Source organism: Limanda limanda, chromosome 17 (assembly GCF_963576545.1).
Source record: "Limanda limanda chromosome 17, fLimLim1.1, whole genome shotgun sequence".
NCBI lineage: Eukaryota > Metazoa > Chordata > Actinopteri > Pleuronectiformes > Pleuronectidae > Limanda > Limanda limanda.
The window spans coordinates 13,822,669-13,843,209 of record NC_083652.1 but is presented as its reverse complement, the minus strand read 5'-3'; the positions used below and the strand labels follow the sequence as shown (position 1 = coordinate 13,843,209).

The window sequence follows — 20,541 nt, the reverse complement described above, 5'->3', positions numbered from 1 at the left end:
ACACACACACACACACACACAGACAGACAGACAGACAGACAGACAGACAGACAGACGGCTGGATGATGACATATGAAGTAATATCTGCTAGGATGGGTCCAGCTGAGGAAGGTGGTGAGCAATCTGGCTCTTCACCATTTGAGAATTTCATCTTTGCTTTGAATTATTGATCAAAACATCACTTGAATTTATTTACTGCGAGAGGAGGACACGCTGCTCCGGTATTTTCCATCTGAGGCTTTTCATGGGAACATGGGGATGGGGGGTGGGAGGGGTCTGCTTTTTCAAAATCCTTTGATCTGCAACATGGTCAACAAATTGAGTGTGTGACGCACGTATAGAGGAGTGGAGAGGGGGGGGGGGGGGTAAGATTTTATCTGAGACAAACCTGAAGATTCACTCCATCAAATAACGGCGGCTCATACAACCCAGAAACAATGAGGACGACACAATTAGCTTATTTTCCATGCTTATTTTCGCCAATCTGTTTTTATTACAAACTTAAAAAAGAATCTGATACAATAAGAAAAACTGCAATAGTCACTCCCCCCATTCCTGAGGGGGGCAGCACAGAAAACAGGTCATTGCATTTCAGTAGTGAAAGATTCATTACACATCTACAGCGTGTACAGATCTGATACAAAATAGGAAAAATAATAAAATACAGGCAGGAAAGTAAAAGCAATATATTTATACATCTTCTGAACTTTTAATTATATCCATTTATTCTTAAATGTTAAATCTTACATAGAAAATAAACTTCTTTTATGACAATGAAATTCTCCAAAGTGCAAAATAAAATGCACACATCGATATAAGCAAAAAGGACATCAGAATACAAAATTCTTGTTTTCCCACTTCGTTAATGATCAACCCTGATTGTAGAACAGCCCGTGTTTCCAGTAGAAGAGAACTGTGGATTTGTGTTGAGTGAGAAATGAAGTCTCATCTCTTCCCAAACCAGCTTTTACACATCTCTCACCTCAAGAGCCAGATCGGAGGAAATTTAGTGACAAGACCCCGAATAATCTGACACAAAAGACTTTTAAACACACAATAAGAGAAGCAGTTCACTCTGTTTCACACAGGCCTTCCTAACCAGGGTTGACTTAGATCAGAATCTCAATCCGAGCACATTCATTTCCACCGTTGTTCCAAACCTGACGTTAACACTGTCTTCCTATTGAAGAGATCTACATATATTGATTATATTCTTTCCCCAGGGTGCAGAGAGAGGTAGAAACCCCTTGAATCTTTCAGGGTAATTTTAAACTTATGGCGTTACATTGCACTAGAGAAGGGTGAGCATCTGTGTAAGCAAAGACAGTCTTTGATATGGCTATAGTATCAGGACCAGAGGACCAGGCTGGGGGGGGCGGGGGGGAACAAAAACAGAGGAGATAAAGTAAAGTTTGTTGGGAAATTAAATATGAAGTCGGTGATTAAATAAAGTCGGAGTAACGCTTAAAAAAAGAAAGAAATCCAGGGAGGAAGTGAGGGGGAAATCACTGTCAGTGTTCTTAAATAACAACATGAAGTTAGTTCACATGAGGAGGAGGGGGTGTGGGGGGGATATTGCGAATCAAATGGATTTGAAATAAGATTTTTGGTTTGAATGAACTGCCTGTGGGATATTGTCGCAATCTTTTCCTACACAAACCCACTGTAAACATTCGTGCCTTTAAACTCCAAACCCAACTTGAAGAATGAATACATTTACCCGTCTTTATTAGACAAATGCTTACATGATACAATAAACATTCAATACTTTATTCTGTACATCTTTATTTTTTTTTCCTCAGTTTGCATATATTCACGTTATTTTCTGAAAAAATAACCTCGGCGTGTAAGAAACTAAACAAAGAATCTCAACATAAGAACTTTTTTGTATATACACATATTCCTGGACTGCAGTCATCTCTTACTCATACAAATGCAAGTGAGAATTTGCAAAAGAAAAACAAAAATATAGAAATATTGGAAATAAATTACAAAACAAAAAGTTAGAAATTCTTCTTTCCCTCACAGCCACATTTACAGAGACTCCCTACATATATATATATTTATATCCCCTTAAAAAAGAAAAGAAATATTCCATGCATATGACAAGCTGTGACATCGCAATACCAGTGTGAGCACAAGTCAAGGGTCCTGGGTCATTTAAAAAAACCATTTATGGACACGAGGAAAACACTTAAATCAACGGACAGGACTGACAGCATCTCCACACCGGTGTGATGCATTTAAATACAAATCTAGTTCGTGTTTGAATCTCTAAAGCGTTTCACGACCGCTGGATCCAAAGTGTCTTAACCAAACAAGAGGGCAAAGGAATGGTTGTGGTGCTCACGTCTGTAGGAGACACGGAGCATCAGAAGCCCAATAATAAAGTGCTGGACAGCTCAAATGGACACATGGGAAGGAGGGGGGGGGAGACGGACCCGGTTCACAGACGTTAGAAACAACAGACCTCTAGTGATCTGATGAGCCATCTGATAAAGCAACGAAAGCCACACGTCAAAAACGAACATTCATCTTTGCATCTTGGTTCACTTCACTGCAACTGGAAAAAGAAAAGAAAGAAAAAAGTAAAGAGACGGAGCAACCCGAGCTGTAGGATTCTGCTTTTTCCTTTGTAGCAGCCGGAGAAGCAGAGATCACTGAAGAATTTCAAGAGGAGGGAGAGAATAGTGTGAGCCTTTGGCTTCAATACCATTTAAGCTCAGCATCAACGTGCTCTGGGTTCTAAAGCTTCGCTCTCTAAGCCAAAACACGCCGGACGCCGCCGAGGCAACAGAACCCGAAGCCGCTGCTCGCCCTCTCATTTCCTCCCGTCTTCCCTCGCTCCTCATGCAGAGGAAAACCTCTCCTTCATAGTCAAAGTCATGCTAAGCCATTTATCACAATCCCCACTGCTGAGCTACTGCTGCATCCCTCCCCCTCCCTCCCTCCATCACCTTCCCTCTCTGTTCACCTTCACACATTGCTGACTGGAATACTGTGAATGTGAATGTTTGTTTACATGCACGCCCATTTGAATATGAACGAGACCATAACCTGCGTCCCTGTCTGTATAACTGAGGCATCAGCACGTAGTTTGCCCTTCACATTCACCATCATTTCCCCTGACAGGTACAATACATTCCACTTCATTACTCCCCCTAACATACCAATGCTCCCTCTCTGCTTCCCCCCCCGGCCCTCACTTCATTTGAACCCTTGCCATGTACACACTCCAGCTGACGATAAACTGCTTTCAGAACACACCCGCTTACAACAGCTCAAAATATGCCTCTGCACGAGTGCGTTTCAAGGGTAATGGCCCCGACGCACAATCAGTGAGTCTCCTGATCGCGCTGAGCCACAACACAACAGAGCTGCACGCACAGAGACACCAGAGACCCTCTTTCCCCGTGTGTGAGGCAAGTAGAGCAGAGCAGATCGCAGAGCAGAGTGCTGAGCTCTCCACAGCTCTCTTTCCCTGCAGGTCTTGGCCAGGTCCTGTTCCACAGCATGACAGTGCAGGGCACAATGGAGCTATACTAAAGCCGGGTCCATTAGACTACAAGTCAAGAAGAAGAAAACCAAAAAACGTCTCTCGCATTAGAATTCAATGCAAAACAATAAACGTAAGCGCTTGGGAAGGACTCAAAGTAGAAAGGAACTCACTCCCACCCCCACCCCCCCCCCCCACAGCGAAGCCAACATATGGGACATGACGAGCAACAGCGATGGACACAGGGGGCGGGGGGGTTAGAGGTCGTGGACGAACTAAAACAATAAACCACACGAAATACTCAGTAAATTAAATGAAAAATTTTAAATCTTTGTAGTAAAACTAACTTTTAATTTGTATCAGTATTAGAACAATTTCTTAGAAAAACTGAAAACATCAGGAGCGTCACCGTCCTAACACCAAACAACTCGGTACAAATGAAAGGCTTAGTTGGCCAGCACCACCGGCTGGAAGGACTGGCTGGGATATTGCAGGTTGTAGCCTCCTAAACCCTCCACAAACGGCGGCTTCTCTATGTAAGAGATTCCTCCGCTGCTGCTGATGATGCCCACGCTCTGGGGGGGAGGAGGGCTGGAGAAGGGATCGAAGGAGGGATGGGTGTTGACAGTGTGGGGGGGCTGGAAGGGGCTGGCGTGAGGCTGCATGGGCTGGGAGTCGGCATCGAAGTAGAGGGCGCCCGGGGATCCTGGGTAGACAAATTCTTTGGCGTTGGGAGAGAGCTGGCTGGGGATCGGACCGCCGAGCGAGTGCAAGGAGAGAGAGAGCGGCTTGTGCTTGAGCAGCTCCGGCGGCGAGATGGTGGTAGGAGAGCGTGAGAGCATCCTCTGGGCCGGTGGGAGGACAACTCCAGAGCCGGCTGGCGACCCGGTGCCGGTGCACTTCTTCATCTTGGTCGAACCGAATTTAGTGGCGGCGAAGCTGGCGGTGGTGAAGGTGATGGGTTGAGGGCGGGCGGCGGGCAGGGCGGAGGGCGGCTGCTGAGCGGCGAGGTAGGGCAGCCCGCCGCTGGGAGGGGAGGGGGTGGAGGTGTTGGAGGAGTGGGCGGCAGGGTCGGTGGGGGGGCTGGAGCTGGGGTAGCTGAAGAGCCCGGGGCAGGACTGGTTAGACAGAGGTGTGGGAGAGCTGGAGTGCGATGGCATGAGGGCAGGAGACGCCTGACTTCCAATCGGCACAAACACCTGAGCATCTGGGTTGAAGCCCAGATTCTTGGCCTCCTCTGTCTCTGCGTCTCCGCTCCCCTCTCTGACCCCCCCCTCGGCCCGCTCGCCATCGCAGCCGAGGCCGGGAGGATCCTCCAGGTAGAGCACCTTCACCGCCCCCTTCTCTCCGATCTGGTAGGACACCTCGTACGGGTCAATCCACACGCTGAGCTGTGCAGGAACATTCGCACGCACTTCCTCCGTGTCCAGTCCACTTCTCTTGGCGGCCAGCTCCACCACGGGGTCCCTCTGCGCTCCCAGGTGAATGCAGCGGAAGGCGGACCCCCGAAGAGGGGCTTCTGGGTACCAGTGTCCCTCAAAACGAGACACCAGTATCCTCTCCAGCTCCTCGCCAAACAGGTCAGCTCGGCGCCGAGGCAGCTTGTTGTACAGGTAGGACACGATGAAGTTGAGGGCGACCTTCACTTCTAGATGCATGGCTGCACCGTCGTAGCGCCGTCTTGGGACCAAAGTGTTTCAAAATGGTGGTGCTGCCAGTGAAGAGATGAGACTATAAACACGGCTTTTCCTCTGGCTTATTGTAAAATGTATGATTCTGTTGGTGTCACCATGGGAAAGGCACCTTGAAGGAGAGGGCAGCGGGTTGCAGGCTGTGAAGAAGAAAACAGAAGTCATTTCACTTGGCAGGGACCTGAGGACTGTTGTTGTTATGTCATTGTCATTTAGCTGCAGACTGGTGATCACAGCTTCAGTCGAACAGGGGCAGGAAAGTGCCATCGCAATAAATAGACTTTCAGTGATTGTCATTGTTTTCATTTCAGTTTTTTGTCCTTGTTGCATAGTATGGTTTTCACACAACGGGTCATAATTATTAAATTTACAAGATTGGTGGTGGAGCAATTAAATAAATATATCAGTTAAGCGAACACTTAGGCTACATCCACATAAATAGGTTTTAATTTGAAAATGACATCGACTCTGCTACAGCTTCCACACTACAACAGAGTATTAGAGCCGCTAAAACAGAGAAGTTTGGAAACCCCAGGGAAGTGTATTAGTCTGGACGGACAGAAATGGAGATGTTCAGAAACCATGACTTCGACACCAACAACCACTCGCTGATTCGTCAGGCCCCTATCACATGACCCCCAACTGACATTAGCCTCAGCTACCAGTGAAGACTCAACATGGATCAACAATCAAACAATTACAAGCCTTGCTGACTTTTGTAGTCTTCGATAAACAGCTTTTGTGCCGTTAAATTCTGTATTTTACAAGGATACAACTGTTTCCATGCAGGGAGACGAGCTATTATTCGAACAATCTAATAAACAGTTGAAAGCCTGGTAGAATGAATGAAGCCTTAATTTGTTTTGGCACGGTTCTGCTTCCGTACACCTTGACCCTAGTAGTACACATTTGCAAATATGAGACTAGTGGAAATGTCACTGTTCAAACATTGATTAAAAAAATAAACCTGACATTCGTCCAATTTATTGTGAAATGATTTTAAAGCCATTTAAATAGATTCACAGCGTTCAGGGCAAACCCAATATAATGTCTTCATAAGGAGTAATATTTCTAACAAAACAATATATGCATGGCTAGTACGAGTTATGTAGAAGGGGAAGTATTGTACTTAACTGAATATATGCTGTATCTTGTTTGTTAGAGGTGCACAGACTTATTTACTTATCCTCTATTTTTAGTGAGCAACACACAGCAATTTCAAATGTTTTATGTTTTCTATTGGTTGGCTCTCACGACAGCAGGATGCACTGATTGATGTAACAGATGCTGTGTTGTGGGCTTCATAAATCCTTTATAATCTGAAAGCGATCTCACACAGAGTGTTCTGCTTAATGCTGGAACACAGTCACAGGGGCCATGCATCCCCACGCAGAGTCATGCTGAATTGAGAGACTTTATGCAAGAGGAAAACAACAACAACACAGAATCCCTGAGGAAGAAGTATAAAATGGCAGGACAGTTAATCGACTCCACAGAACACCATGTCCCACCATGCAGTGCGCACGATCATCCCCTCCCCCTACGCACACACACAAACAATTCACTCACATTCCCTGCCAGATGGGGATTCAGTAGCTAAGATTAGAAAGATGCCTCTGATTAAAAGACAATTCTAACGTTATGACAGATAAAGCTGCGGCAGCTGGACGCAGGGCCGAGGCAGCGACAGCCCAAGACCAGCTTTACATTTTCCTTTTGCATGAAAAAGGTGACATTGAGGGATAAGATGGGGGTTGGTTATGGGCTATAAATAGGAGCCCATTTTGCATCATCTGTGGTGCAAAATCCTCCCTGTGCCACCTGAGTTAAAGTGAGGAAAAGGAGCCTGGAGCACAGGAGCATCCCCTGGCTCATCACCTGCAGCAGCCATCACAACTCAAAACCATGGGTACACACCAGAGCTAAGCTACCTCCAGCTCCTACTGCGTTCTGCTGCTCTCGTTACAAAATAGGCAACATACACAAGCTCCAATGTCATTCAATGACATAAGAGGGAGAACTCAGTGAATATGAGCAGGTTAACTGCTTCGGGGGAGCGATTCCTTCATCTAAAATCAGAAACCCCTGCTTGGAATTTCATTAAAAAGCAGAAATCTGCCACGTCTCACCGTGTGTGCATGTGCATCCTTCACCTGCATGATAAGTTGCACGTGCACGTTTTGTTTAAACACAACAAAAGCAACGGCAGGACGCACATTGCTGCTTTTGTTTACATGGACTCATTATGAGGGCTGGGAATGTGGCTGTGTGCTGCAAAGCATCCACAAGTCAGGGATTAACTGTTACAGCAGCAGGGCCACTGGGATCTGGGAAGATACACAGGACTCAATACATAGATGGCAGCAGATTCCCAGTTAGAAATATTATAATTGTCTGAGCAACAGAAAGAGGCCTGGCCATAATGCAATAACCTCACTGGAGGAGAAGATGAGGGATTGGTTGATTCCTGAATCCAGATATTCACACACTGAATTAGGAATATGTTGCACATCCACCTGCTCGGTGATTAAACTAAGATGCATTGAAAAGGAGTGGGAATTAAAAGCTGGTTTGCAGGAATTAAAAAGCAGATGGATCCTCCAGGTTTGTGCTGACGAGGCTGTGGCTCTCCGGGCAGCAGGGGGTCTACCTGGGGATCACTGCCATATGTCAGGGGGGCAGGAGGGACAGGGGGGGGCAGGGGCTGACATGCAGGTGGAGGATCACCGACGACTTTAAATTAACTGATTAGGGTAATTGAGCAAAGAGGAGAAGAAGAGGAGGAGAGGAGGAGGAGAGTCCATTGCTCAGCATAAACAACACGGTCACAGCGCATTTTAATGCCCGAGCAAAGAGGAAGCACCGGAGCACCGGACCGAGGGGTTGTCACCTGGCAGGCCGGGGATGGAGCTGCTAAACCCGGGTTGACTCACCTCCTCTCACCGCCCGGCTCCTGCGTGCTCTCGGGTTAAATCCCCCCCGCTGTGCGGCCTCAGGTCCCCGGGAGGACTCGTCTCCTCACAGCTTCTCCTCTGCACGGTGCTGGTGCGTGTGTTTAAAATGGCAGCTCCAGATTTAATCTGCAGCTTCTTCTCCTCCAGGAGCTTCAGGGAGACAGTCAGCGTGGAGGCTCCTCAGAAACTTTACTGTTTGACAACCCGGCGTATTTATACACTCGTCCACACCCCCGTGACGCCGGGCACTACTTTCGTCACCTTGTGTTTGTGTGTGTGTGTGTGTGTGTGTGTGTGTGTGTGTGTGTGTGTGTGTGTTTTTATTTACCGTTATATATGATATAATAAATTATAACATGTGCTGCCATGTTATTATATTCTGTATCACTCGTTGTATCAATCAAAAACGAATTAAAAACAATTTAAAAAACAACTAAAAAAAACAAAATAAACAATAAAACATACAACTCCTGCATTCATCTTCTTTCTAGAAACTTCAATATAAATAAAAAATATACACAGGCGGATGTTTTTGTCCCGGATGTTCAATACCTGGCAGGCTCTAGTTTCTTTGGCGGAAGGACATTTGTATTTTCTAACGGTGCCGAACACTTTGCTAAAAATATAAGCGGTGATAGCAACAGAGTTCCTATTGGCTGAGCTGGGGGAGGACCCGCACAGGAGCGTCTGCTCAGCCAATCCCAGCAGCCGCACACACACACCAGAGGCTTCTGGGTAATGGTGTTCTCATCGCTTTAACCCTTTGCTGTGTATCAAAATACACAACATGAGTCAAAAGTTTGTATTTTCTATATCTTTACAGTGAATGAATTTCCTCATTCAGTATTAAGGTATTTGCCAATTAACTTGTTTTTGATCATCACAAAACTTATTCTCCTATTTTATTTCTTACTTAAATAAACAAAATGACCTGTAAAGGATTTATAAATTACAGAACACCTGCCATTCATTTCACACAATTGCTTTTGCACATTTGATGCATCTAAGTCTTATTTTAAAATCCATTACGCGTGACAAAGAGAAATATGTACAATACTAACTAGCCGTAAGCTAGTTAGCTTCTTTTCTGGCTACCTAGCCATAGATAGATCAACAAAATAAAAGTCAAAATAGAACAGTATATACGTTACAGACTGATCGATATGCATTTGTAAATATTCTTTTGATTTTCTCTATCCAGAGAGTTAGTATGGTTGGTCACGATCATTTCAGACTTACTGTTGAAATGGTCTTGAAGATGCTACAAGAAGATCAGAATGAGGAAGATGATGAGCAGCTAATTATTGGTCTTGATTCTGAGTCGGAAATCTCTGGTGCTGATAACTTGAACTTTGTTCCAGAGGATCAAGCTGAAGTTGTGTGTGTGTGTGTGTCTTTGAATGCAGCTCTCTTATATGAAGAAGGCTCCTTTGATGACTATGAAGATTCATCTTCAAAACTCATCCGCTGATGACATTGAACTTTCATCTTCAAGACTCAACTTCAATGTCATCCAAGGAGCCTTCTCCTAAATGAAGAAGGATGAATACGCTCTAAAAGAAAATATCAAATAAACACCCAGTCATGCATGAAATAACAATTTATTTGTTACCCATGTTGTGCATTAGAAGGGGTTTGCATATGTGTATCAAAGGGTTAATGGCCTCTAAGTGTGTGTGTTTGTGTTTCATTTTAATTCTACACCTGATGTCAAATCTAAGTTATTGACTCTGGAGCAAGTTTATCAATCAATCAATCAATCAAATTTAAATAAGAAAATGTCTGATCGAGATGAAGGGAGCAGCAATGACTTATGAGTGGAGGAGTTATTGACTATAATGGAATAATTTATAATTAGACATGTTGTATATCAACCAGTATTGTTGTTATCATAGTTCACGATCTGAAAAAAGTTAATAATTATGGATGTAAGAATTGGTAAATAAATGTATGTATTAAAAAAAAAAGTAAATAAAAAGCAAGTATGTATTATAAGACAAAGTAAAAAAATGTTTATTTACTATAATAAAACGAGGTAAAAAAAAATAACTTTTATTTATCATAATAAAAGCGAGATATAAAAAATATCGGTGATGAAAATAACAGGCTCCTTCGCCCCGTGACGTCACAATCAGGCGACACTCTCTTGTTGTTAGTGAACAAAATGGCGTCTTACTGTTTGACTGTCACTAGGCTGCGGGTAAGAAAACGTTATTTCTCCTTTCGCAGAGAGTAGAGTTGTGTAGTTGTGGAGACACACTAGTGACCACGTGTGTGTGCGGTCGTGTGGCGCGGACACACACCGTCATGTGCGACCCGGGCCCGGTAAACGTGGAGCAGAGGAACCGACAGGTCTCCGTGTCCCCGTTTGACTCCGGTGCAGCTGGTTCGAAGCCAGAGTCCCACCTGGAGGAAGACCCGGGTTAAATCACCCTCACTGATACTTACCCGGGTTAATTCAGTCCGTGTTGGTAACCCCCTCATTGATGTGAACACAGCTCAGCGGGCTGGTGTTTACAAGGTGATCACAAGGTTATAGAGTTGTGAAGCAGAGTCTTTATTTAACTCAACAATTAAAATAAATAAAAATATTTTAAATGATGAGTACAAACCATTTTAATATATAGATCAACATTGCAATTCAAGCAGCATAAACATGTTTTTTATTGAATTTTATTTATTAAAGACATTTTGCCAATATCTTAAGTTCATTCTACCATCTGCTGATATGACTTAAATATTTGCATGTATGGATAAAATGCTCACCTAACAGATTTAAATTGTGATCATTACTCCAGCTTCACACTCTTAGGGTTTATCTCAATATCTTGATTGCAGCCAGCTTGCAAAATATGACCAAACTTCTCACACTAGAGGAAAATGTGTCTCAATGTCCCTCTCACAGAAAATACATGTACTTAAATCTTTAACATAAGAAATGATTGTTTGGATAAATGTCATTAAAGATCTTAATTTGGCTTAATTACTTCCTTGGCTTCAGGGAGGACGGGATAGGATATATATTGTTTTATATACATATTTCCTTTTCAGCTGATCAGTATTGTATATTGACACCTTCTATACAGACTGATGATGCACACATCCTCTAATTAGGTTATTTGTTATGATCAAGTTCGTCATTATTTCTTTTCTTCTTAAACTATTGGAATTGCAGAATTTAAGTCAACAATGAACCCAACACTTGTGCCCAGTTTCTGGATCTGAGTTATCTGAAGGAAAACCATTGTCTCACTTTTCTTTTAATTATATAGTAGAGTTTGGGTGTTAAGCTCGATTTATTTTGTCATATGTCACAATAGGGTAAATATGAGGTAAATACTATGATTGTTCATTGCTTGGACTTGACATTATAAACAAAGTACACCTTCAGACAGGCTCAAGTTGAAACAAAGCTTTACAGTCATGGCAACACAAGCACGGGTTAGAAAAGAGACAATGTTCTTTGTTAAGAATACAATTTGTCAAAATGGAAAACAGAGCAAAAAGGCAAGAACAGATTACTTATAATAACATAGATGCAATGAAATAATTATTGGCATTATCACAATTATAATACAGACTTGAGCTGAATCAAAACAAGATCAGAGAGGTAGCACTTTAAAACTAGATTTAGATTGATGGGTTATAATGGTTCTGATACTGGTGTACAGACAGTATTTGTGTTTCTCTTGTGCTCATACATTATTAACAGTGTAGGAGCCGGACTGTCGGGCTGTCAGAAACGCTCCAGTGGACGAGACTAACTCCTGCAACATGAGCTGTGTAAACCTTCACCCAGTTTCACAGTGACTCAAGGACGATATTAAGCAACTGAACGTAGCTGCTTGCTTTAGAGATTTACTTCCTTCTCTACATAACCTCACCCACTGGCATCACAGGCTTTATCCAGCTCTTAAAATACTCAGACAAAATAATTAAACTATCAAATATTATATCCAATAATGAGTCTCTGACAGAATTCTGATGTATATTGTTATTGATTCTTCTACACAGCACGATGCACAAAGTCTGAACCGTATTGTCTCCACTGCCTGTGTTTGCTGAAGCATATTGTCTTTTATTTACATAGCAAGGTCATATGTAAGAGTTCTAATAATTTAACAGTGGAGCGTTTTTGGCAGCTGAAATAGTTGGAGCACAGCTAGTGAAATAGTTTGTTTGTGGGCAGTAATAATCTTGCAGGAATCCTGACAAGCTTTCAAGCCCTTTGTGATCAAAATGGTGGATCTTTATATAGTCTTTGTTTTGGCCATATTTCCATTGGTGCCACTTCCTGTGTAAGATTAGGTTTTAACTTACCTCAGCTGCTTTGGTTGCTGGTTATGTGCTCTCATTGTTTCATAGTTTAATTGCCTTTCTTTCCGCTCTATAGTAATTTTGTATATGTTGGTCCTAAACTCCACAATAAAACTTTAGTTTACGATGTCTGAATTGTATTATTTCTCCCCCTGGTCTAGTTGGCCCATGGAACTGGTGCGAGACGGTTTCATGTCTCTGCAGCCTTCAGCGCCAAGGCCAAGGTGGCCATGAGCCGCTTTGAGCCCAGCTCCTGCATTAACTATGAGAAGATGCATGAGAACATCAACACTGTGCGCAGGAGGTCAGCAGCAGCCTTTTCCAAAGTTCACACGCACATACACATGGAGGAATATATGGTGTCAGGGACAGCTGCACAGTTAATCTCTGACTTGTCACAACCAGCAGGGTCCAGCAGCTAACTTTGGATGACCTGTTGTTCCCCTTAGGACCATGTGCTGTAATCCAGGAATAGGAAAGACCTTTTGTCTCACTCACTATTAAAGGAATAGTTTCCTGTGTTGATGAGTCATGATTCCTGGGGTTAAGGGTTTTCTTTGATTCTTTGCAGCTGTTCAGAAATAGTATGTTGAAGAGTTTATGGGTCATGCATGATAGTGAGATCTCTTAATGTAGTTAACTGAAACATTATTCCAGTCCTGTGTCAGTTTGCATTTCTCATTGAATACAAACATTATCAACAGAAAACATTCTTTATCTGATTCTACAAACCCAACACAATATTTACATCGTTCCTCTAATCCACCCGACAGGCTTGGCAGGCCTCTCACTCTGTCGGAGAAGATCGTGTATGGTCACCTGGACGATCCCGTGGGGCAGGAGATTGGCCGTGGACGCACATACCTGCGCCTGCGTCCGGACCGCGTGGCCATGCAGGATGCCACCGCGCAGATGGCCATGCTTCAGTTCATCAGCAGCGGTCTGCCCAGGGTGGCCGTGCCCTCCACCATCCACTGTGATCACCTGATTGAAGCTCAGACCGGAGGGCCTGAGGACCTGCAGAGGGCTAAGGTAAGGAGTATCATATTGATTGTAAACATCTTTACAGAACAGTCAATTAAAGTAATAAGATAAATGATTTGTATCATCTCTTTTATAACTCTGAACACAGGAGGTCAACGAGGAGGTGTACAACTTCCTTGCAACTTCTGCAGCCAAGTATGGAGTCGGCTTCTGGAAACCAGGCTCAGGCATCATCCATCAGGTTGAGTGAACTGATCTATAACAACTCCATGATGGTTTTTCTGACTTTTCTATATCCAGACATCCCTTATTAAAATCCTGTAAGTGAACTTGCACCATCACACCCTGTCAACAGTACTCAGAGTATCTGTGGCAGAGTAGTTAATGTAACATCTTGTCTAGTGCTTATAGAAGCTTATATTTCTGGAAATGTGCCTTTGTTAAAGCAGTCCAGAATGTTTAGAGTTCCACGGGGAAAATGTGTAACTGAAATATCCTCTCATCAGATCATCCTGGAGAACTATGCCTATCCTGGAGTGTTGCTGATTGGCACAGACTCCCACACTCCCAACGGCGGTGGCCTGGGGTCCATATGTATTGGAGTGGGTGGAGCTGATGCTGTGGATGTCATGGCTGGAATTCCATGGGAGCTCAAGTGCCCCAATGTGAGTTCTTGGTATCAAGTGATGTTGTGTATATTTATATGAATCTTTAGGGCGTCTCGTGTCAGACTGTGTGCTTTTCTCCTTCAGGTGATTGGAGTGAAGCTCACGGGATCCCTCTCTGGCTGGACCTCTCCGAAGGACGTCATTCTGAAGGTGGCTGGAATCCTGACTGTGAAGGGCGGCACTGGAGCCATTGTGGAGTATCATGGTCCCGGGGTGGACTCTATCTCCTGCACTGGTAAAGACAAGATACATAACAAGACTTAAGCTGCTGGTGAGAGACCATATCTATGTTGAGACATGAACATCAAAGAGAGGAAGAACAATGGAAGCTTAAACTACCATATATTGATTCAATAAATGATACATAATTTGGTTAAAATGCTGCTATGACTTTCAGGAATGGCGACTATCTGTAACATGGGTGCTGAGATTGGAGCCACCACGTCTGTTTTTCCCTACAACCACCGCATGAAGACATACATGGAGAAAACCGGCCGTGGAGGTCAGTCACTCACTGTTAGTCTCTGTTTGCTTAGTTTTTATTCAATGTGCCTCAACTCTGACTTATTCTCCTTCTCCATTCCCTCTCAGAAATCGCCTCTGTGTCTGATCAGTTCCAGGATGACCTGGTCCCAGATAAGGGCTGTGAATACGACCAGGTCATTGAGATTAACCTGAGTGAGGTGAGTTAAAGCCCTGACATTAGTTACACAATGCACAACAATTGTTAAATTGTTAAATAATATTTATAGAATATAAAAATGACTAAAGATAATCCTTGTACCTTGTCTTCCTCCTCTGACAGTTGAAGCCCCATATCAACGGACCATTCACCCCTGACCTGGCCCACCCTGTGTCTGAGATCGGGGCCATAGCTAAGAAGAGCGGCTGGCCCTTGGAGGTTAAAGTGGGTCAGTATCTTTGCCACAGACATATTTCATTACCATTGTAACATATTTTCTGCTTTGTCTAATGGAATGTGATATTTCTTTCTTTGTTCTCGCTCTACCTGTGTTATTGATCAGATCACGTTACAGCTCTAACTTTCAGAGAGACTTGGTTATTTAATAAGAGACTTGCTTGTCTTTCGTCTTCTCCTCCTATTTTGTTTTCAATTTGTGTTATTACAAATAGATGAGCTCTTCAAACTGGCTGCTGTAACTGTATATTCCTTCAGTTTCCTCTGGCTCCTGTTAATAACATTTAACTCGTTTCTTGCAGGTCTGATTGGCAGCTGCACCAACTCCAGCTACGAGGACATGGGCAGAGCAGCGTCTCTGGCCAAGCAGGCTCTGGATAAAGGTCTGAAGTGCAAGGCCCAGTTCACTGTCACACCCGGTTCTGAGCAGATCCGAGCCACCATTGAGAGAGATGGATATGTGAGTCCGGTTCATCTCAACAAAACTCACTGATTTTAGTATGTGACCCATCCTGTGTGTTAAATATGTAGGAAGTTATTTCAACAAGACATTGTGGTTCCTCTTCTAGTCCAAGATCCTGAATGATGTTGGCGGAATCGTTCTGGCCAACGCTTGTGGCCCCTGCATCGGACAGTGGGACAGGTACGATCCTCATTTGTAAAAATTAACCTCATTAGCAGCAAAGTCGTTACTTTCTCTGTTCGTTACTTTCTCTGTTCTGAAACACTGCCAAGGCAGAATATTTGATAACTACTGTCCACACTGTTTAAATATTACCCGGAAGATGATTTCTTTAAACTTTGGAGACCTTTTGTTTGGTAACACTTTTAGATCTCCTCCATGTGTGACATGTTGTTTTCTTCAGGAAGGACGTGAAAAAAGGAGAGAAGAATACCATCGTCACTTCCTTCAACAGGAACTTCACAGCCAGGAATGATGCTAACCCGGCTACTCACGCATTTGTCACCTCTCCTGAGGTAAGAAGGGCTTCACATCAAGCAAAGTAAAAGCTCAGCTACACATAGAGAAATAAAGGAGCTCATACACACAGGATCTGTCCTTCCTCGTACAAAACTAAACTCATTTCACTACTATTTACTCTGTAATTCATTTTAGATTGTCACCGCGATGGCCCTCGCTGGAACCCTCGACTTCAACCCCGAGACCGACTACCTGACCAGCCCAACCGGGGAGAAATTCAAGCTGGAACCTCCCACTGGTGATGAGCTCCCATCCAGAGATTTTGACCCGGGACAGGACACCTACCAGCACCCTCCAGCTGAGGGCGGCTCAGTCCAGGTCATTCTTTTTGTACATTCTTTTTGTATTGACTCTCAGCAAGCTTTGCCTTTACACCTTGAAGAACTGATTTGTCTCACTCCCTGATTTGGTTTCCAGGTGGACGTGAGCCCCGCCAGTAACCGTCTGCAGCTTCTGGAGCCCTTTGACAGGTGGCATGGAAAAGACCTGGAGGAGCTGATGGTCCTCATCAAGGTGAGAAGGAAGTGGAGGGATGTAAAAGTCGGGTGATCTAGTAACTGCACAAAGAGAAGGAAACCATACTCAATAACATTATTATTGTCAACAAATTATATAAAAACAAGCTCAACACTCGTACATACATGTTCCGTGATTATAACGAACATGGGCATCCTCCTCTTTCTCCTCCTCCTCCTCCACCTCCTCCTTCTCCTCCTCCTCCTCCTTGTCTTTCCCTCTGCTGCTGTAGGTGAAGGGAAAGTGCACCACTGACCACATCAGTGCCGCCGGCCCGTGGCTGAAATTCCGTGGTCATCTGGACAACATCTCTAACAATATGCTGATTGGTGCCGTCAACATTGATAACGATGCCGTCAACAAAATCAAGAACCAGCTGACAGGAGAGTTCGGGGGGGTTCCAGATGTGGCCCGTGACTACAAGGTGGGCTCCACTGGGGAATAGTTCCTACTAAGTTTTGGTTTTATATTCTCTGGGTGCTTCAGTGAGTTGAATGTTAAAATAGCAAACTGTGTTTCTGCTAATAAACTAAAAAAGACAACATGGTATCCAGTTTAGTACTTCTATTTGTTTCTGTCTTATGCTCTTTGAATTACCTTGTTGTCTTTACTTGTTAACTCTGTCCTCTCCTGACAGCAGTTTAACTTCTTCCATGATCTTTGTTTCACTGAACAAACCAGGCCAATGGAGTGAACTGGGTGGTGGTTGGAGACGAAAACTACGGTGAAGGGTCGAGCAGGGAACACGCCGCCTTGGAGCCACGGCACCTGGGAGGACGCGCCATCATCGTCAAGAGCTTCGCCAGAATCCACGGTAAATCATGCATTAGTGTATTAAGTGTGGCATGTTTACAGGCTGCCAGAATAAATATATCTACAGCCGTGTCTAAGAGATTGTCCAAGTTATAATTACAGTACATTAGTGCCAGTTGTCTGTATATAGGAGGTTGGATGGAGGTTTATGGGTGAATAAATAGATGAGAGCTTGACTGTTCAGAATAGAGCTTTCAAAATCATTTGCTGTTCGGTGGGAAAACGATTTACAACAATATGGATTTTGTGTAAATGAAACAGCTAATTCATCATGAGAAGTGCTGCTAATCAATGACCCTGAAAAAGAGACACTGCCTAATTCTCTTTGACCTTGTTTTTCTGTGCGTCAGATATAATCCTGGCAGAACCCGTCTCTCATTACGTGATAGAAAGAGTCAGTGTCTTGCAGTTATTCTTTATTTTATTTTTCTCTCCTCCCTCACAGAGACCAACCTGAAGAAGCAGGGCCTGCTTCCTCTGACTTTTGACGACCCCAACGACTACGACAAAATTCTCCCCACCGACAAGATTTCGATCAATGGCCTGAAATCCTTATCCCCCGGCACGGTGAGCAATATTCTGCACTAATGAAACATTGATCCAACGGACAGCTCCACCCCCCTAGCATTATGTTAAAGAAAAACTGGATAAATGACAGACGATGTGTTTGCCTTTGGTGTCCGTCTCCAGCCCCTGACAGCAGTGATCAAGCACGCCGATGGCAGCCAGGAGTCCATCACACTGAACCACACCTTCAATGAGACGCAGATCGAGTGGTTCAAAGCCGGTTCTGCCCTCAACAGGATGAAGGACCTCCAGTAGTGGGTGGCGAGGGTGAAGGCGGGGCCTGTAGGGGCCAATGACAGGCCTTGGTGTGGGTTAAGAAGGGGAGCAACATAGAGCGGCCGAGAGAGAGGCTGCGCAAAGAGAGAGAGACGATTCTAACAGTAGATGTTAACCAGGCTGGATTTGGGGACAGCTGCAGTCATGCACACACACACACAAACACAAACACAAACACACACGCACACACACAAACACAAACACAAACACACACACACACATACACACATTCACACATTCACAAGGTCGCTGTACAGATGAAAAGCGCACACACAAAGACATGCATGCACAGACAGATTACTGTGAAAGAAAGCGACAGGCAGACTTAAACAGAAGCTTAGCACTGAATCATTCCTACGAGCAGCAGGCCACCATTTCATACACAGATCCACGTGGTCCTTTCATACTTTCACTAATGTATTTCCTTAAAGTTGTTCACCTCTGCAGAAACCGGCTTGTGGGAAGCGTTAACATAATTAATCATCTATAGTGAATAGATGATACAGCTATGCGAGGAGCGTATTGAGATTTATACAAACCTGATTCACGCAGATTTTTATTGAAAATGCTTTTGGAATCAGTGACAAACAAAACTCAAAATTCACCTCCAGTCCAGACGCCAGTAAACCTTTAACATGTTTCCATCCCAACAGCTCAATAAGCTGAGTTCTTCAACTCCCATGAATGTACTTAAACAAGTGTTTCTCAGTCACTGTGGATTTGAGCCATACTGTTAAACGCACTTTTATTTACTGTAACAAACCCAACGACTGCAGCCCCCCCCCCCCCTGCTCTCTCTCAGTCTTGGGTTCTTCACTCAACATTCAACATGTGAATCTGTGCGTCTGCTGCTGCTCTTCTCATGCTCGTCCCTCCGTCTTACGGCTCGACTTAACACCCTATTGTGTGAAACACTTCTGTGTCGCCTCTCTCAGACTCGGACAACACATCAGAGCACATGCTGCTGTTGTGTTCGCACTTATCCTGCCATTTCTTCCTTTCCATCTGTTATTTGTCGTGTGTGTGTGCGTGCACATGCGCATGCTTGGTTAACACTGGTCTGTTGGCATCTGTCTGTCCCTCTTAGCGCCTGCTTCCTCTCTTTTTGGATTCACCAGGCCGGCTCATGCAATCTAAACCACAACCTGATATTTGGTTTAACATTGTAACATTGACTGTAATTAAGTTTGTGATCCAGTAAAGCTGCACAGGGAAGATTTTATGTTAATGCTGGTGTATGGACACGAGGAAACATCTGTGCCAGGAGCAAGAAAAGCAGCGACTGTGTCACAAAATCCTCTCTGTGTTCCAGTTTTTCAGTTTGTCCTCACATCAGCACTCAGTGTAAAATGGCTTGTGTGTCTGTGGTGGGAGGAGCCAGTCTGTCTGTGAGCTGAATGTGGTTTCAGGTTGGGGTTTGGTCCTCCGCAGCATGGGACGGCCTTTGGTCCTCTTACACAAACTAACGCACAATCTAGTGTTCAGTTGCCTGTCCACTAGCACTCTGTAGAGATCGTGATGTTTTTAGATGTGCTTTGCTCTGCGTCGTTTTCCTCTTCAGCGTACCTCTGCTGTGTGTGACTCCATGAGAATGACTTACAGCTGGTAAAGCTCCTTATTCATACACACGTGTTCAGACAGTAGAAATATTTAGACTTATGATCATTCTCATATTTAAACCAGAGTCTTGCCATGATGCATACTTAATGTGCACTACTGAAAACAATGAGATTATATATTTTTGTGGTTTTAGGGATATTTGAGGTCATTACTGCTATGATGAATTATGGGTTACTGCTTCTCCTGTGGGTTTAGTCGTCGTCATCAGAACAGATATTCTGATTCCATTCCTCCCTTTGTGATACTGGACCGAGTACTGATCCGATACCAGTGCTTTTAAAAAACATCAACTCCTGTAACGTATTTTAACAGCTGTATACTACTAACCCTGTGTGGGAGTGACGATTCCTATCATGGTTGACCTATTGCTAGTGTTGTAATTGGCAACACTGGTCCCCCCCCCCCCCCATCTCGATGACTTCGCTGTTTTACTTGCGGGACCCAAAACAGAAATAATTCAATGTCATGATAAGTAAACAGTAAACAGTACTTTGCAGTGGCAGTACAGCACGGCTGCTTTGTTGGAGCGATGAAGACAAAGTGATTTCTGGAATAAGAAAAAAGCAGTTTTATTTGGGTGAAACTAATAAACCTGGTATTTGGCTTTTTTCTACTCTGGTTTCAGAATATCTCTACTCGTCAGAGTCTGAATCTGTCACTTCTTGTCGTTGACATTGATACAGCTCCTGAGGTGAATCCCTATGTACTACAGAATCACTATGTTTGTGATCTATAGCT

At 43.9% G+C, this 20,541-nt stretch overlaps 2 protein-coding genes across 3 annotated transcripts; one reads left to right on the top strand and one right to left on the bottom strand.

The window, feature by feature from the left end:
* Nucleotides 1-3,695: 3,695 nt before the first annotated feature.
* LOC133023530 (protein Tob2) lies at nucleotides 3,696-8,333 on the bottom strand. 2 transcript variants are annotated; one of them, XM_061090594.1, is made up of 3 exons: nucleotides 8,121-8,333; nucleotides 5,300-5,327; nucleotides 3,696-5,207 (listed from the first exon to the last, which is right to left on the bottom strand). In XM_061090594.1, the coding sequence occupies exon 3, from the start codon at nucleotides 5,152-5,154 to the stop codon at nucleotides 3,943-3,945; it is 1,212 nt and encodes a 403-aa protein (XP_060946577.1). In that variant the 5' UTR covers nucleotides 5,155-5,207; nucleotides 5,300-5,327; nucleotides 8,121-8,333; the 3' UTR covers nucleotides 3,696-3,942. The 2 variants fall into 2 exon arrangements, with proteins under 2 accessions (XP_060946577.1, XP_060946576.1); XM_061090593.1 differs by having other exon boundaries at nucleotides 3,696-5,327.
* A 1,971-nt stretch (nucleotides 8,334-10,304) lies between these two features.
* LOC133023507 (aconitate hydratase, mitochondrial-like) lies at nucleotides 10,305-18,948 on the top strand. The gene is made up of 18 exons (XM_061090564.1): nucleotides 10,305-10,341; nucleotides 12,620-12,762; nucleotides 13,232-13,490; nucleotides 13,591-13,683; nucleotides 13,949-14,107; nucleotides 14,195-14,345; nucleotides 14,508-14,612; nucleotides 14,702-14,793; nucleotides 14,916-15,021; nucleotides 15,332-15,489; nucleotides 15,599-15,672; nucleotides 15,896-16,007; nucleotides 16,147-16,329; nucleotides 16,429-16,524; nucleotides 16,760-16,951; nucleotides 17,209-17,341; nucleotides 17,786-17,907; nucleotides 18,031-18,948. The coding sequence occupies exons 1-18, from the start codon at nucleotides 10,306-10,308 to the stop codon at nucleotides 18,160-18,162; spliced, it is 2,346 nt and encodes a 781-aa protein (XP_060946547.1). The 5' UTR covers nucleotide 10,305; the 3' UTR covers nucleotides 18,163-18,948.
* Nucleotides 18,949-20,541: the final 1,593 nt, after the last annotated feature.

What these genes read in the sequence shown, in the direction of transcription:
- LOC133023507 (XM_061090564.1), top strand. Translation starts at nt 10,306, where the DNA reads ATGGCGTCTTACTGTTTGACTGTCACTAGGCTGCGG. An exon ending in GCCCTTGGAGGTTAAAGTGG is followed by an intron (nt 15,022 to 15,331) that starts GTCAGTATCTTT and finishes CGTTTCTTGCAG; the next exon opens with GTCTGATTGGCAGCTGCACC. An exon ending in AATCCTTATCCCCCGGCACG is followed by an intron (nt 17,908 to 18,030) that starts GTGAGCAATATT and finishes GTCCGTCTCCAG; the next exon opens with CCCCTGACAGCAGTGATCAA.
- LOC133023530 (XM_061090593.1), bottom strand. Translation starts at nt 5,154, where the DNA reads ATGCATCTAGAAGTGAAGGTCGCCCTCAACTTCATCGTGTCCTACCTG.